At 38.6% G+C, this 18,875-nt stretch overlaps 1 protein-coding gene across 4 annotated transcripts in view; it reads left to right on the top strand.

The window, feature by feature from the left end:
* The window catches only part of SCUBE1 (signal peptide, CUB domain and EGF like domain containing 1), a 189,646-nt gene that overhangs the window by 85,227 nt on the left and 85,544 nt on the right, over positions 1-18,875 (top strand). For all 4 annotated transcript variants that reach the window (XM_074539230.1, XM_074539229.1, XM_074539228.1 and 1 more), the window contains exon 5: positions 13,699-13,824. In XM_074539230.1, the coding sequence (XP_074395331.1) occupies positions 13,699-13,824 (126 nt within the window). The remainder of the gene's footprint in view (positions 1-13,698; positions 13,825-18,875) is intronic.

Here is an 18,875-nt window from a genome sequence, read left to right as displayed (position 1 = left end):
AGGCTTAGGGAGTGTTGTCCCAGTTCTCTCTGGCATCCCCCACTAGACCAGTCTTCTTCATCACTTTTGGAAGCACAAAGAGGGAGCACTTCCAATCTGGTAAACACAATCCTCAAATAGCATTGTGTTCTCTTCTTTGGCTGGCCAAGTGATGTAGGTGGAGCTTGTTCTGCATATGTTGTGTTTAATTCAGATTGTGGTACCGTGTAATTTTCTAGGATGTGGATTACCATCAAACTCGATTTTTAAATTTGAAGTCAGACCCAAGTATGTGTTCTTTGCCTCTTTCATTGTTTCAATGAGTGTAGAAAAAAGCCCACGAGTGATGCCCAAACCCAACAATATGACATGTATTAAAATGGCATACAGACCACACCCTGTGGGAACTTTCCAGATCTACAAATAATTCCAAGTTATGGTAATAACACAGCCAGTTAGAAACATACTTTCAAACCCACAAAGAACTCCACTTCATAAGGACTCAAGAATGCTGATCTCAGTATCTTACCTTACCTGGAGCCTGAAACTCCTACTTGTATCACAGGTTGTTTGCCCAGTACTTTGCTTCTAAACATACAGAGTTTCCAGTGTTATGCTTTGCTGACTGTTGATAATGATGGCTCTTATGCCAATGGCAGAGAAGAATGCTTATGTTTTTTCAGTCTGATGTCGTCCCACAAGCAGCCTGGGCGCACAGAGCTGTGGTGAGAATGTAGTAGATGAAGTCAAGCCTTCCCATTGTCATGCCCTGTCATTGAGGAATATGGGAAAACTCAGTGGCACACCTTTTCCTGGTGAACCTGTAGGCTCTGGACAGTGAATGCTTCTGTCTGCTAGACTTTCCACTTACTACTCCATTATCCTACTCTTTCAGTATTTTCTTCTGATTTTTTCCTGTTTTCCTAGGTGCAAAGAATGTAGCTTACTGGACTATTCAGCACACTACTTTCCCTATTCCATATTCACTCTAGATCGCTTCCAGCACTTCATCAAAAACAGCTTTGCTTTCCTTGCCTTGATGGGGCTTGCCTTTCCTTCTCCAGCATGGACTGTTACCCTTTCTGCTGACTGTTTATATGCTGAGTGCCAGCATTATTCCTCATGTTCCCTGCAGGCCTCTGACTCAGGGACAATGACTGACTGTCCCTTCATGCCTGTCCAGCCTCCATCAGCTCCTTATTTTGCCTCTAAGACCCAGCTCTCATTTGCTTTCTCTATCTGAGAAATGCTCACACACTTACAGCTTTTATTTTTCTCTCAGCCAAGGATCTGGCAAGTTTCTTAGCAAAGATGTGTCACAAAAAGCCTACTCTGTTACCTCCAAGGTGATGAAAGAGCAGCTGTAAGACATATTTGCTAGCTTTTGTTTTGCAGACTGTGGCCAGAAAAGGTGTCATTAAATCTTTTCAGTGCCATCTTTGAGAACATTTAAAAAATAATTTTGTGGTCTAAGTGTAGGGCAAATACACCCCTTGAAGGGGAAATTGTGATCATGTACAGGTGAATGAATCCTTGCAGAGGCCATAAAAATCTGAAGTTTTAATCAGATTATACTATTATATAGTTGGCTTTATTTTTGTAACAGTCCAGCCACAGGCCACTATGGATGTATGGGTTCATCTTCAGACTTTTCTGCAAATATTCCTGATTGGAATTCCTAGATGGAAAGATCTTTCTCTTTTGAGAAGCACCATTAGTATTTAGAATAGGTTAGCATAAGGAAGTTTGATTATTTTTTCTTTTTTTAACATCATTCCTTCTGCTTCTGCCTTAAAAATGTACAATTGTACAGGATCAAATGGAGGAAATTCTGTCTGAGGATTCAGGGGATGGAAAAAAGGAATGATTTAGGTAATGCCTGATTGTTGTGAAGAATTTTTTTTTTTTTTAATTACTGGTGAAGGAGAATAATTTGTAAGTACTGGCATATATTTCAAAATATCTCAGTAGCTTTCTTCTCTCTTCAGAATAAAAATTAGAGGAGATTTTCTCAAAGATCTCTGTAAGAGCAGTATCACACTAAAGTGACCCTTGTGTATTGCATGAGTTCTGAGGTAACCTACAAGTAATTAATACTAAGTGTCCTTTCAGTCACAGAGTTCAGCAGAGTTAGGAAACTCTTGCTTAATAAGACACATGTACACTTTTAATACTTACTTCATAAATTAGGCATATAAACTTCCAGTGGCCTTGAAATGATCTCAGAGGGGTTCAAGAGGCTTTTAGCAATTCATCAAAACAATTGGTTTGTTTTGCTGACAGCCGTGCAGGAGTGTTGATCTGAGGGACTGGTAAACTGGGAATTACCGTACAGTTTTCAGCCTATTAAGGCCAACTAGGAAATTACAAAAAGTAGACATTTTCTTTCCAAGTCTCAGGCAAGTCAGAAGGGAAGGGAATCATAACATTTCCTTCCAGGAATTTGTCTTTTATTCCTTCGGCTTATGAGATAAAGAGTAATGTTTGGATCTGAGAAACAGATTTCACTGATTGTTGTTTTCTGGAGAATTTGGTGAATAGCCCCTCAGATAAGCTGGGTTAGACCATCAGCTGCTGTATTAAAGTCTTTTCACAGGGTTTTCTAAACAATTCCTAAATATGTTGAAATCTAGAAAGAATGTGTAAGCTCTTTTTCCAATAAAGAGAACCCAGTCAGTGTTAGCATTTAAACTGAAGTGAATAGCGGCACACTTTAAGACATTGCAGAAGTTCTAAATAGAAGGGAAAATAATTGGTTCCTGCCATCTCCATATGTTGTTCTACTCTACTGGGTCGCAATCCCTCTAGGATTTCCACAGTGACAAGTGGAAAGCTGAAGGAGCTATCCAAATGAGCAAGCATTATCTCTCTTTAGAGGTAGAGGGAGAAGCAGCAAGAAATCAAAGGACAGTGTAAGATTATGTGTGCAGGAAAAGATTCAAACATCTTGAATTCCCTTTCCTAACCACCACAAAATTTCCATTGTAAATGTGGCCATATGCTTAACTACTTGTCTTTTACTCATAGACCACTGAAATTCAGCTCAAGAGCTTGGAATTGCTTGATCTTAATAATTTCATGTTGGTGCTTTAAATCTCATCCATTTTCTGCTATGTATCTTTGCTGTCATTAACCCTACTAGCCCTTTCGTCTAACTCTGTGGGACATGCACATTCCTCATCTCCAACTCACATCACTCCTTTCTTGCTTCCCTCCACACTTTTCTCTTACACGACAAGGAGAAGGAAGCAGGAGGTTTTCCATACCCACCTTCAGCCTCTCACCCTAGTATAGGTACAGAAAGAATGGTCCAAAAGATAAAAACAAGCCAGTGCACGGTACATTGACCTTTACTTTATGTAGAAAGCACCAAGCAGCACGTTCAGGGCTCCTCTTTGAACACCACCATCAGAGTCATGACAAAAGTGTAATGGCTCAGAAGGACTTCCTAATTATTTGCTATATGACTCTTAAAAGTTCCTGCAGTCAAATCCTGCTTTGGAAAGGTTCCATTATTTATGAACTGACTTTGTGTAGGAAGTGTATCTACAATTTTGCTTTGGTCGTTGAGGTTTTAAACTGAACAGTGTTTTCCAGCTGTTTGGTAACACATCCAGTGTTGAAATCCTGTTTATCCCATTTGTACAGAATTGGAATACCTTCCTGTTATTATGTGGCTTTAAAAGCCCAAGTTTCCCACTATAGACAACTTTACCCTGCTGGCTTGAAATTTATATTGATTCTGTCACTAGTCTAGCTCTTATTGTTGAGTCTTTTAGGTGAATGGACAGGGTTCTGTAAATTTAATTGCAGCAGATGTTTCTCTGGGTTTTCTCTCTCTCATTTCACTCTGGATTTTAGTTGTTTTTCCTTGGAAAGGTACATGAAAGGGAAATCCTTGTATAATCAAATGTTTGTTTTACCATCTAAAGCTTGCAAAGGGTCCTTAGCCTGGGCTGATTTCTTCTTGAAGAGCTGTAATTATTCATGGAAAGGAAAAAAAAAGCCTTTGTCACTAATAGGCTTCTTGGTGCTTCTTGTAACAGTCTTTATTATTCCTTTCTACATAATTTTCTATTGATGAGGTGAATAAAGGCTTCCTCTGCTGTTGAGAAAGAAAAGGTAATTGTTCTTTTTTCACATTTACCAATGCTTGTTGCGTTCCTTATGTGTTTAAAGGACAAGGATGCAGAAAATGATGTTATTGATGGCATCACCATGGCAACAGTTCTTTGGAATAACACATTCTGGCATTGTTATTCTGCACACACAAAAAAAAGGGGACTTTCTTTTAAGCACAAACAGATTGTGCCCCTTTTAAAGGCACCCATGAACTTTGCTTTTCTGAAGATTTACAGACTGGTTTGGGGCAGAAAGGATTCTGACATCATTTACCTCTCTGTGTACATCACATTATGGTGTTAAAAAAAAAAAACACTTTGAAAAAGCCAATGGTTTAAAGAGACACAGTATGGGAAGGATACATAAGCATTTCTTTGATCAGAAAGACAAAAAAAAAGTTGAAAGAATTTTGAAATTTATGAGCTCTAGGACCAGACTCACTAAATAATCAATCAAGAGACAGAGGAGACGGAGGAGTCAAACACTCTGAGCTTATTAAAGTAGTTTTTTAGTTATGACAGTACTCCAGATAACATTGCTTTTACCCCAGACACTACACACATCTTAACACATTTTGATAGGAAGCTGAATTGCTTCCTCACAAGGCAGTTTGCAAACATATATCTTGGCTTTCATATTTCATCTTCCATCGTCCTCAGGTATGTAAAATCCTGCTACGTTTGCATTTAGAAGCAATAGCATTTTCTAAGGCATGGTTCAATTTTATTCTTTTTGACTCCACTGCAGTTCTAAAATGGATTAGTTTATTTCTCAGAGACTCATCAGTGAAATACATCTGTGTTTTTGTAAGAAAAAGGAGAAGGGACTGTATTGAACTTGGGAATGTTTGAAATCCATTCTGCTCTCTGTGGTGCTTTTTCTGGCACCCAAGTGCACACCTTCCTGTTTGACTTCTCCAAGGAACAAACTACCTCCTGCATGCCAAGGCTGCATGGAAGTGGGCTGTACAAACCCTGGGACTTGAACACTTTGCACCTAAAATGAACTTGTGTTGTGTGCAGATGTACCACTTAAATATAGCCACTGTCTTATTTTTGAGAGAAATTGTGGTTGACACTCTGGCTCCAAATACACTGTTAATATTTTGGTTCTAAGTTACATGTGACTTTTCTGGAAGTCACCACAGCTGGTAGAAATCAGCTGTTTGGTTGTTGGACAAGAACTGACCACTGTATTTTAATGCTCACAAAATCTTGATGAAAATATGAAGCTCTGGGGGCTACAGCACAGCTATCTATGGATGTTGCTTCACATTCAACTTTCCAAAGCTGAAGTGACTCCCTAAAATTGAACAGGAAGCTGAAAACTCTATTGCTTTAGCCTTTATCTTTGACAAGTGTAACCTCCTTAGTGAGCATGGAGGAACTCCTTAGTTTCTTTTTTTATTTGGTAAGAAACAAAGTGACAGAATGAGCTTTAGATCTTGATCGTGTTTAGCCCTACTACAAAAATTATGCTCTGTATTTACCTGGAGGAAAGTGAGCAGCCTTCTTTCCTTGCAGAACATATTTTTGAGTTTAAATATGTTATATATACATCAGTACATATAGAATCACAAATAATTATGAATATTCATTATATATAAAGATTGCTGCATATATATAATGATACATACACCTATTACAGTACATAAGATATATAGATCCATATACTATAACGCCCTCTATCATTTTGCTAATTACATTATTTTGTAAGAAGTTGTGAAATTGTCCTGGGAAGAGTTTGGGATGCGAAGGAGTTCCTGCAAAGGAACGTGTTGTTGAAATATTTACTCTTATTCCATCTATCTGAATGTATTCTATGTGTTTGAAAAAGTGCCCTAGAAATATCTGTCTTCAAGATCTTTTATTAGAAATATTTCTAGAATATTTCTATCTATTGTCTGTCTCATGTCACTTGTGCATATTGCAGAAGAAGGAAGAAATTACAATATTTTAGTTGGGGATTTTTAGTCCTATCCTCCCATTGTTTGCCTTATCTTTATACAAACGATACTGCTGTGATTTAATTTTTGCTTAGAACCTGTTCAAAACCTTCTTATGAAACAGTAATGAAAAGCCATCTTTTCAATTGATTTTTTAAATTTCTGTTTGTGAAAGTGTCTGCTCTCTGAGATGATTTTAAGTCTTTTTATTGGACACCTCAAAACTTTGCTACATCTTTGTGAGAAGTTCCACTTGGTAGAGGTAATGAATGTTTGATTAAATACTGCATTTTCCTGTGACCAGGAGGGAAAAAAAAAATTCTTGCCATTGTCTGATCTTCTGCTGTACAATTTTCCTATATTATATTCAGGTACAAAGAGAGAGACTCTAGAAAAGAGTGTGACAACTTTTCCTAGCTCTAGTAAACTAAGAGGCCCAAAGACCTCATATGAATCCTTTTTAAAACTTCTGCCAGTTTCTTATTCTTGTGCCAACTCTGGATTTCTTTGTGTTTCCTCAATCCTGCTGTTGTGAGTGAGTGTCTGAGACCCCAGAGTGGGCTGAGGTGATTGTTCCACTACCCCTGCCCAACTGAAGGTGCTCAGGCTTGTGGTGATGCTTTCCATCACTGGCTCTGCACCACAGCCCTGGCCCTCAGGATAGCAAAACTTGCTCCCACCAAGGCACCAAGAAATAGAAGAGAGGTGGTGAAGACTTAGATGCAGAAAGTGCATTTCTCTCCTCTGCCTCCTGCACGGCCTGGTCTCCCCTCAAAGTCACCGCCCTCTGCCCAGGGACATCATGTGGCAGTGATTCCCTGAAAACCTCCCTTTTCTTTTGCTTTGCTTTACTCTTTAAGGAATTGCTATTTAAAGATGAAGCAAAGTTAAAAGCAGGTAGTGCTGACCGTGTTTTTCTTGTCCTTACCTTTTTCTTCCCTTACCATTTATTTCCCTTTAACATCAGGTGCCAAGTCTACACTAGCAGAGACTCACAGTTGATTCTGCCAGAGCAGCATTGGCACACAGGTTCTGGGCTATCTTGCAGATTTTATTATTTTTTTTTAGATAATCCATATCTGTGTGTGAGAAGGTAACAGAGACTATTGGAAACAGTTTCAGCAAGCCTCAGCTTCTCTTGGTAGCTCTGCAATATGGAAAGCAGATTGAGATTGCAGATGTTCTTTCATGTGTTCACCAAAAAGCCATCATACAGCCACAAGTTGGTCACAACCAGCATGGGATGGATTTCAGCCAGTCTTCTTTATTCTTGTCTTGGTCCTATGGGAATTGATGACATTTTCTGGCAATTTTGGAATCTGTTTCCTTTCCACACTTCCATGGTTCCTTTCTTAAACTTGGTCCTTTCATTCTCACCATTCTCCTGAAACCACAGCACCTTTGCAGAACTGCAAATCTGTGCTCTTACTGCTGAAAGAATGAAGTTATACTTCTGATACATTCCCATTTCTAAATTTCAAGACAAAAACCCTCTCCATGTGGTTTCCTGGCTGCCACTCAGAGCAGGAACATCTTGTCAGACTGCAAGTCTGCCTTCTGAAGATGCTGGCCCTAAGCACATTTCAGATCCAAACTGAAAAGACATGTAATTGCTAAACAAACTTCAATTTGTTTATTTTATAATATACCAGCAGCTGCTTTCTTGTACTATGTCCAAGATATTTCTCCAGACAACCTACTTAATAGTGTAGAATTCTGTTTCCTTGGGTCAGTTTTCCTGCTTTATTTGTTTTCTTTCCAACCACTGTGGGGTGAGTTGTAGTCACTGAAACAACTATTTTTCCTAAAATTTTAGGCAGAACCAAGTAACTTATTTCAGAAATGAGGATGGGAAGAAAATGTTGTGTGCATTCACTTAACAGTATGAAAAACATTAGATGTTCATATAGATGATTACATTTCCAGCGTCCCCAATGTGGGGTTTCTCACTTAGCTCTGAAGGTCTGTTCCTAGATGGATGCTTTGTACCTGTGGTGTTGTGATCAGCTGAGGAAGGATGCCTGCCTCAGCCAATTAGTTTCACCCTCCATTTTCTTGCTGAAGAGAGCAAATCTTGGTGGGGGTTTTGATCCTCAAGAAAGGACATTCTGTTTTGAGATGAAAACATCTTCTCTCACTGGGGAGCAGAGGTCACCCAGACATTCCTCACATCCCAGAATCAGGTTCTTATTAGGGAGCCAGAAGTGTCCAGAAGATCTGATGCAACTGTGCAGCATAAAGGTCAGATCCAGTCTGTTGGAAAACAGTCCTTTGGCTTTAATGGTCCTAAGATCTGACCATCTGTATTTGTTGACTCTAATTGGGTTGTTTAGCCAAATGCTGATTTTCATCACCCTTGAGATGCACATGAGATCCTGGAGTTAGAAGGAAAAGGCAGGGACATTCCCAGGTGTAGATGGGGAGCTGCTTTCCGCAAGCCAGACAAAAGGTTAACAGTCTGTTTCTATAAGATAAAAACATACATGCATAATGTACCTTATGGCTTAGAACAGCCATCTCACATTTTCGCCAACATCACGTTCCTGCCTCCATCAGAAACTTGCTGTCTTTTGGTTGACTTCCATTCCTCACAGAGTAGGAACTCTGTGAGAGGAGTTATCTTTGTCAGTTTTCTAAACTGCCTGGTCATTGATCAGTGTGTTTTATTGTAGCACTGTATTTTCTTACACAATTTTTAAAAAGAGAACAAAAAAGAAAATCCTATGATGTTAATAGTTTACAGAACAAGTAAAATGAGAATTGGGTTGTTTAGCTTGTTTCCTCCTATATTCTTTCTTCTCTCTGCTACTGAAGATGTATCTTGTATCTTATATATGGTGAAGTTTAATAAGAGATCTCACTGTGTACCTTGTGTTAAAAATAACTTAGCAACAAGAAAGGATAATATGATTATGTAGTTTTCAAGACTGTGTGTAAATTATGCAAATACTGCTGGGCGTGTCAGTGTGTATGTATGGGTTAAGTTCAAGGTATCTTGTAACTTCTTAGCACATTCAAGCACATGTAGTCTGAAAATATTCTGAAAGTTATTGATGCAATTTGAAGTGGTCTTTTTCAGATGTTTGGAATCAGCGTGCTTTAGCATGTATAAAAACAGCAGAAATATAAATGCAGAGTAAGTGAAATCATGGCAACATAGAGGATAATCTAAGCATATATGATGAGCCACATGGTAAAATAATTGCTAAATGCTAAAAGTCTTAATTAAGATGAGAACAGACAGTGTTAATGAGAAATAAAGGCTGATCCATGCTTTAGTTGTCACAGTCAGCCTGATTCAAGCACTTTCAGGGCCATTGAGCTGAAAACATTTTTAGAGCATAATACAATGGAGAGGCCATTATATCAGACTGAACATTTTGCAGAACAGCACTATTAAGAGATTTGTGATAACTAGATGGCAGACTGGATTAACGTAGTAGACTCACATCCAAATCTCTCCTAGGCTAGGAACAAAAATGAGTGTGGATTGTAGGTATACATAACAGTGGCTGTCACTCTCCCATGAACAATCTTTTGTAACTTAGAGTCAGGAAAAAATCCAGGAAGGCAATAGAAGAGAGTTTCTCAAGTCATATCTAAAATGCTGAGAGAGGATTTAGTTTAATTAGATCAGTGTTTTCCTTTCTTAAGTGTCATTTCCCTTCCTGTTTATATTTTCCATTGGATTTTGTTTTGCTGTCTGTAAGGTGAATTTGCTGAGAATGTGACTGTGTTTTAGAAGTTTATTTGACTTTCTGCCAGCACTGCTGAAGAGACATGCACCCATTCTTGTGCTGGCTTTAGAGATTACCTTGAGTAGCAGCATTTGGGATTAAGACTGCTTTTATGAACAGTTAATGTGTAAAACTTAGAACATTTCAACACTGGACATTTTAGTGTCATGCTGATAAAGTAAGGATTTTGTGTTTGTATGTGTGTGTGTGAGTACAGACTTCTCTCTTATCAACTCTCTTATCAACACTTTATCTTTCCCTTCATTTGGGAACTGTGGTTTTTCACTTAACCCATAGTCCCATCAATTCTAGAAGCTGGGACACACCGAGCACTGCAAAAATCAAGACAGGCTGGGAGCAGCTCCTCGTGTTCCAAACCAGAGTGAGGCAGATGTGCACACAATGGAGAGAGAGGCTGGTCACAAGTTCTGTAAATAGTTTTGTAAATACCTTCTGGTTAGGGCTTGGATGGAAGATCCATTGTCTGATACTTTGCCCAGGCCTTGCAACATGCTGAGGTAAAACTGCTGTGGGCATAATTTTGTACTGATGTGGGAGAGGCCTCCAATAGTTCCATGGGTGTTGTCCCTCTCTGTACTGTTTCTGCCCTGCATTAGTCAGCTCAAGGAAGGAGCGCCATGAGAAGCACAGGGCACCTCTTGCTAAGAGGACCCATCTCCTGAGCTGGGACTGATGGTGATAAAGAGAAAAACTTCAAACAGATAAATGAACAGCAGAATCCCATGCAATTTTCCCATCATAATGTGTGTGGGGGGGGGGGGGTGTTGGTTTTTTGTTGTTTGTTTGTTTGTTTGTTTTTTTAATTTGAATGAGTAGTTTTCCACCCCTTTCTGCAAATAAAGAGAGTTTGGCCACAATTGTGAGGCTGGAGCACACTGCCCACCTCCTCCTTGGGTCACCCGTTGTCCTGGGGCTGAGCAGCAAGGCAGGCACTGAGAGGCTTAAATCCCCCTTTAACGTTAGGGAAAGTTTTCCCATGCTGTTATTCCCACACTTCACCCCTTATGGAAAAAGCATGTGGGCATTAGGTGGCTGCTAAACATTAACTAAAATATTGCAAAGCTTTCTTTCTCAGAGGGCATGAGCAAGGAGATACGATAGTTCAAACATCTCACTGCTCCTGTGGCAGCAGTGTGAACCCAGCCAGAGCAGTTCTTCACTACCGGCAGTGCACCTTCTTATAGGAAAATACTGGAGGTGCTTTATGTGTTTCTCGTCTGTTTTAAAGTTTGGACTACATTCTACTCAAGAATGCTGAACAAAGTCATTTTAGGAATATTTTTCTCTCCTATTTATATGCATTTGTTTAGAAGCTAAGATTAGTACTAGAAAGATACTTAGCATATTTTTGTATTTTTAGTGTGACTTATGTGCCATATCATTAAAGATTCTATATTGCCTCGAGAGTCAATTAGCAAAAAAGTAAACTTTATCAATGGTGATTCATAAATTATTTGTGTATGTAGATTAATACAGAAGACATCTGGACAAATACTGTATCTGCTGAAAAATTAGAATTTTGAATTATTAAAATTATTTGCAAATAGACACAGTTTTAGGTTAGATTGCATTTTTAGCAAGGTAAAATATTAATTTGCTGTATTCTTATTTCACTAATCTTTTCAGGCTAAAAAGGTTTTGTTTAGGAAATTACTTATAAATTAATTTTTAGGGATTTTGAAAAATACTGAAATGAGAATTTTTGTTGTGCATGGGCTCCTGCTTATGACTGAAAAATAATGGTCTTTCATTTCACTGTTATATTGTCTGAAAGAATGATTTTCAGGCTCAGGAGATTTCTATGGTATTCTCCAGCTAGACATGCAACTGAAATAATTTTTAGACAACTCTGATTAATACCACAAATGGAATAATTAATACAGTAGCTAAAATATTGTGGTCTTACACACAACTATCAGGATCACTTTTGTTTCTAAAGATTTTGATCTTCAGTTTCCCCCAATACTTTCAGCAGTGCACAGTTTCTGCCTTCCCATAAAGGCAGAGATTCAGTATCTGCAAGTAAACACTGAAAAATCACTTGCTTGATTACACTTGTGGGCCATTAAATATCTGCTTTCATCTCTATAATTCCTCTCTTCTCAGAGCCTGGGCAGTGGGACTCAATCAGCCATGTGTTATCTTTCCCAGATCCCTTTCGGAGCATAGCGCAGTGCACAGGAATGCAGTTTGTCAAACACATTGTGTCTGAAATCCTTTGTTGGGAGAAGTGGAGAGAAAGAGATTATAAAATGCCTCAAACCCTTCAATAAGGCCATTCCCAGGTTTCTTGTATCTGTTCAGCCCAACAAAGCATTCATACCTCGCTTTGATGTGGAGGATGGTGTATTATAGCATGTAGTGTGTGTTGTATCTCAGGGCAGCATCTGTTGTCCAGGCTGCAGTTTACAAAGAATAACTTACTTAGTTGTAGTAATTTACTATTTTTTGGCAAGTTTTTAGGCTCAAGGACAACACAGAGGGGAATTTAGAAGAAATAAATACATCTGTTGTCTATAATATTGGTTTTCATAGGTGGCGAGATTTAAGACCCTGGTGTGTTTTGCAGGAGAGGTGAACAAAAATACTCAATCAGACTGGTGATGTGTGTTTTTCATTACTCTGCTAATACAAACCTCTCAGAGGTAAAGCTGAACAGTGTGAATAACTTCTTGAAGCTGTTAACTTCTGTCACCCTGAGGCAATCTCTGACTGACTTTTTGTAGCGTTTCCTCCTCAAAATTCTAGGCACAAAAAAAAACATTTACTTGCAATACACTGGCATTATAGGTTTAAGTTGCACGTTTTGCACTGGAGTAGTTTTGAGAAATTAGTCTAGAATAGGTGGGAGCAGACACAACTCATTGCAAAGTGCCAAATGAGTTGCAGAGTCCACACTGATGTTGCTTACAGCAGTGTAGCAAGCTGAGTTAAAATGGGAATTCTCTGCCAGTGTATTCTGAGAGAATTTGTCTCTCCTTTACAGGTCAGATATCCAAGGGGAAATCTGGGAAGGCTTTGTAATGCAAATCTAGCTAGCCTTCGTTCACACAAGGAATGTTAGATGCTGACCTATAAGAACTGAGTTCAAGATTTCTGTGAATATGTGGGATTTGAATTAGCACGGTAATGAAAGGCTCCAAGAGTATAAGGTGCATTCAGTATCTAAATCACTGACATGGTTTAGAAAGCTAAATTTGTCTCTGTGATGATTAAAAGAAAGCTGGTTGATACTATTCTGTGGCATAAACATTAGCGGGAATCCACCCATGGCACTTGCATGCTTGTTGAACAGCTGGTGTGTTTTGTTTAATAGAGTCAAAGACAAAAGTGGTAGTTGGTTTGTTGGAGATGTGCTGTGTTTACAGTGGATGACAGAGAATTGAGATGTAAAACAAATAGCAAAGAAATGGATCCAAGCAAAAATGCTTGGTTATAATATTTGGCAGATTTTGTGTGTTAGAAAATATAAAGCACATTAGCAGGCATATAAAAATGCACCAGACAGTAACAGCCATTGAATTTATACAAGGAAAAAAATAACAGATCACTTATTCAGCTCTGTGGGACAGACAACTTCCTGGAGTATCCTTTAAATCCCTGATATTTTCATGAAAGATTAGACTATAGATACAGAATACAGAAATCCCAAGTTTCTGCATGAAACAGAGACACACAGTAGTGCTCATATTTGCCCCAGAGCGTGTTTGTCTTTTATTACACTGTTTTGTTGACTATATATCTCCTTTCAGCTCTGTTCTTTTCTACTGTGGAACATGGTCCAGATGAAAAATAAAAGTTACAGATAAAATTATTGGAGGACTGGATATGCATAATTATTTTGCAATTTTATTTTAATACTAATATTTTCTATTTTTCTTTCCTTTTCCACAGAGGGTATGAACTGTATGAATAAAGATCATGGGTGTGCACACATCTGCCGGGAGACACCCAAAGGTGGGGTTGCCTGTGAATGTAGACCTGGCTTTGAACTTGCAAAAAACCAGAAGGACTGCAAATGTAGGTAGATGAAGATTAAATTTCAAATGCCCCAAAATGTCTTGTTTTCTTCGTTGCTGTTGTGTTCCACAAGAAGTTATATTTGTTTTGGCCAAAGGTGATTGATAATTTTGGTAATGAGGGGTTTTTTGCTTAGAGGATGCATTTGGAGATGGATTAGAGGGATTGAATAATAGAATCTTGACAGTTACTCAGTTATCAAAATCGTAACTTTTCTACTTTCCCATGAATGCAGAAAAGTGAAGGATGAGTTTGATCCAGGCTTTCCTTGTAAAGCAATACAAATAAAGCATAATGAATTCTGGCTTGCAATATTTTGAAGGTCCACAAAGGTGGATGCATCAATTAATTTAATGATAAATCCACTAGAGCTATCAAATTAAGAGTGTCAGTTTCAATATTTTTAAAAGACAGAAATTATTGCTCTAGTCTTGATTCTACTGCTCACAGTCTACAATATTACTTGGAAAACATGCAGCTGCATCATGTATACTGTTCTTCAGAGAAAAGCCCAGAGTGTTATATTCTTGAAGCTGGGATGCTAAAGATGCAGATACTCATTAGCCCACAAAATTAGAAATTGTTCTGTACAGGTTCAAATAATTGACCTCAGCATTGTCATCGAAAAGCTTCAGAACTGAGTCTTTCTGATGGGTTCAGTGAGTCTTAAATCTGAGTCCAGTAGCTTGCATTTCTACTTGGTAGCTTTGAGAGAGACAAAAGAAGTGTAGTAAAACAACATAAAATGTTTGCTGCTTTGCACAGGGCCAGTATTTTTGAGACAGTCTTTCTTACACTTCAGTTTTTTTCTTGCTGAGATCTCACTATGTAAACACGCATAGATGATGTTAGTTCACAAGTACAAAGTGAAAAGAATCACTTTTGAATGCCGTAAAGAAGTGCCACAGAGTATTTACAGCCTGATTTCTGCTCTATATTAAGAGGCTACACAGGGCCAAAGGCAAAAGCACAGAGAAAAATGCCTTTATGGTAGCTTTCATTCTCAATGTTTATTAGAAGTGAATATTGCGTGCTGTTAATTGGAGTGCAATGTCAGCTACATTGGTGAAGTATGGGAGGATGTTTACTAATGTTGTTATTATTTGTTTCCTCAAATTCTTGTATTCTTTGCGAGTTTCAGTAATAGATGATGGCAGGAGGATTAGAGCCTTTTCTGGAACATTATTTCTGGATGCCTCAGGGTTTAGAGTAAAAACTTCAATTTATTCAATGCCCTCTGGTGTTCAAATTGTAGTTGTAAGTATAATGAACTTTTGGTGACAGATTTCTAAGTAGGGACACTGAGTTTTCCAAGGCTGCAGAGCTTACTTTGAAGCACATCAACCTCTAAACCCACAGCACATTCTACAAGTATGATCCAGAGTTCTTACTTAACTATTACTTACTTATAAATACTTCTAGTCCTTCCAGATGCACAGAAGTACAGAGGTGTAGCCCGATGGCCTGGGACAGTAATTGTGAGATTACAGCAGGCTATTTATAGCAGCCTAATTCTGAAACCAAATCTCAACTTTTAAAAGAAACTTTTTCACAGCTAACCATTTCAGTGCAGCTATGTTGAAGAGCTAGACACTTCCCACTTGCCAGCCTGAGCTGGGTCTGTAGCCCTGTATAACAGGGACAGGTAGGGTCTAAGACACCCTTGTAAAACCCCATATCCTTGTCAGTTATGCTGTTTTATCATGGTCCTCCAGGAGTCCAGGCCTTTCAGGGTTTGTCAGAGCTTGCTGCTCTGGTTTTTTTATGTGAACAAGTGACAGAGAGTGTAGTACCTCTCAGTACACCTAGTACCTCTCTCAGAGAATTTTTATCAGCCAGTTTGCAATTCAGTCGGACCACTGGGAGAGGTCTGCAAATGTATTGGCCCAAGGCCTTTAGTAACAATTCAAGTCTTCCTCAAGGAAGATGTTAAAATAAGTGAGAAAGCAGAAACACTTGGAAGGCTCCATGCTTTTTATGTATCACAATTGTCATTACATGCTAGTTACATAAGCACATCCCATCTTATCATTTACCTTCACATGCTGATAAGGCAGTCACTCTTGCTTCATGCAGTGTCCATTATGGTCAGTGTTCATTAAACAGGCTTGTGTTCAGTAGCTTCCTCTCCATAATTTAGTGTCATGCCTTTCCTACTGCGCAGTACTTAAACCCTATTGTGAACACAAAATTTTTCATCCCCTCATGGATTTTCCCATGATACTCATTACTGTAATATCAAAGTGCTTTGTAGACATTTGTAATGTATCTTCAAAATACTCTTCTCAAGTTTAAAAGGACTACTTTTCCCATCTTACAAAAGAGAAATGAATATAAAGATATTAATATCAAACTCATTTGGTAGTGATAGGTGATTAACAAGAGCCACACAGAAGCCAGCTAAGCATTTACAGCACATTATTATGATCCAAGCCAAACTCCTGATGGCTCCAGCTGTAGTTGCAAATGCCATAGAGAAAGGACTATAAAATCAGTAACCTGTAATTGAAGAGATTCAAGTGACTTGCCAAGCTCTAAGTAGGGATTCCTCAGTGAAGGCAGAAATAGGTTCGAGTTTTTAGGACTCTTTTCACTGTCTGATCAAGACCATTCTTTCTTGACAGTCCATTTCTGGTTTGCTACTCACTCTGCAGCAGATGAGAAAAGATTCCCAGCTGTTTCCACAGCCCTGACTTTCCCCAGCTCCACTAGGCACTAAATGAGACAGGAGCATTTTCTGCATTTGTCATTGAGGAGAGTTATGACACAGTAGGTTTATTTAGAAGTCTGGTATTTTGCAGCTTTTGAGTGCTCAAGACTGCAGCCTTAATGGTTTCTTAGTGTAAATTTTAAGTATGCAATTTCTAGTTGCCCAACATGTTAAGAAAACACTGAAGTGTTGAGGATGAAAGGGACCTCAAGAAGCCATCTAGAAATACACAAAGCAGAATCATACAGATCCATACATGATCCCTCAGATGAACTGCATCCTTTAGCTCCAAAGCATCAATAAACTTGAGCTTTGCAGAGTTTACTGCTACTTCTGTACTTTAATGGCCTCTGGTGTACACAAGCCCAGAAGAAGATTATGCTTTGTCAGTAATTTTCATAGATACTTGCTGTCAACAGAAAGAAGATACTTCAGAACAGTCGATTTGGCTCCAAATTATGTTGAAAAAAACATAGGAATTTACCTCTTCTTTCTATGTCTATATCCATGACATATACTAAGATCCTGCTCCTGAGCACAATTGCATTAGAAGTTTTTGATAAACTGAAGGTTTTTTACCCAAATATGAAAAAAAACCAAGACATTTTATGTCCCTCTCTTTCTTAGCTGGAAGCTTAAAAATAAGAGGAAATCTAAAGCAGATTCACATACCTGCAAGTTGCAACCTGAAAGAGTTATAAACAATTAAAAGCTGAATCTTTTGGTGAAAAATGCTGGGTAACCCTGCCTACAGCTGCTTCTGTCTGCCCCCTTGGATAATAATGATTTAAGTGAGCAGGAAGGCTAGTGCAAAGTGATTCTGAAATCCTGCCTAGTACTTTTACAATAAAATGCCAACCTCTCTATGCCAAGTGGCCGATTTTCAGCTCCTGCAGATGTTGTCCTCATGCAACTGTTTGCTATCAGTACAAAGATCCCCAGAATGTCAAAAATGTAAAGCCATATAGAACAAATCATGTAAGCAATGTTGCATGCACAGCTTTATCACATAGAGGTGGCCATATATTTATGCAAATTATGTATTTAATGGCCAGTTTAGTTAAGAAACAATGCAGTTTTCAAGTTATCTGGGATGACAATATGCTTATTTGAGAAGTCCATCCTACAAAAATGAAATATCTGTCTGTGGCATCTGAGCCATGGTATGTATTTCAGTCCATATTTGGACAGGATCAGAACACTATTTTTTAAGTTACCAAGTAATAAATGCTAGATTAAATAATTTGCCATATGTTTTCAAGTACTTCTTGTCATTATCATGTAAGATGGATTCTGTGAAGTTTCAGAGAAGCACTGAAAACAGGATTTAGGCTGTAGAGTGAGGCTGAATTTTGGTACCTTCTGTCTGCTGGGGAGTTTAGCATGGAATATCAATGTCAATACTTAGTAGCATATGTACATTAAAATCCTTCTTGTTCTTTGAGATGACATTTCTCTTTCAGACAGTTGTTTCTCATTTTTCATTATCAAAATGTCATTTCTACACTAGTCCATATATTTCTCTGGCTGTAAGCTCTGGCCCACATGCCAAGCTGTGTCTCAGGACTGTTTGGCTTAGCCCAGTCAAACTGAATAGTGCTGCTGGTTCCAGTGTGGGCAGGTGGACAGGTAGAGCCATTCTGCTGCCTGCCAGGGCCTGAAGGGTGTCTGGCCAGCCCAGGACCCTGAGCATTGTAGTCAGTGAAAAGAATTAATCTGGTTTGAAGGCACTTTGAAGCCCCAGTGTCAGCCCCAAAGCTCTTTATCCACGTGGAAGAGTGTTGGGAGAACAGGCTGGTGGTTTGGCTGCCAGCACTGGACCTGTCCCATAGAGGGTGTGTGTCATTTGTGTCATTTGTAGGGCTTCTCTGCTGTTGTACAGGGCATTCCTCCCACTAAGGGAAAGAGCCGAGAATTCTGACTGCACTTAGCCCAGAATTCTGCACTGCAAATGCTGAAGCACTGTCAAAAGACGGTGTTACTCTGGTTTTAAATCTGCCATATGGGGATAAGTATGTCTGAGTTCTAAAAGATATGTGAACATTCTCCTTTGGTTAAAAAAAAAAAAAAAAAAAAAAAAAGAAACAAAAGCAAAACCAAAAAAAGCTAAAAAACCCCTCATTATTTTCCATCCCTTTCATTTTAACATGATTTATGATATTTTAAGGTGATCTCTGTCTGTTGGAATTTACCATTTTGCCTCTGTTTGCCTCTTCAGTATCACAGACTCTGAATGAGCACACAGCTGTTTGCATAGCTGCAGAGTCCAAATTTATCAGAAATAGTTTTTAAAGTAACACTTTGTGAATTCTCGTTAATATTGTTTTAATTCTTTCTCACA

The sequence above is a fragment of the Zonotrichia albicollis genome, chromosome 4 (assembly GCF_047830755.1).
Source record: "Zonotrichia albicollis isolate bZonAlb1 chromosome 4, bZonAlb1.hap1, whole genome shotgun sequence".
Taxonomy (NCBI): Eukaryota; Metazoa; Chordata; class Aves; order Passeriformes; family Passerellidae; genus Zonotrichia; species Zonotrichia albicollis.
This window is presented reverse-complemented; position numbering and strand designations above follow the sequence as displayed.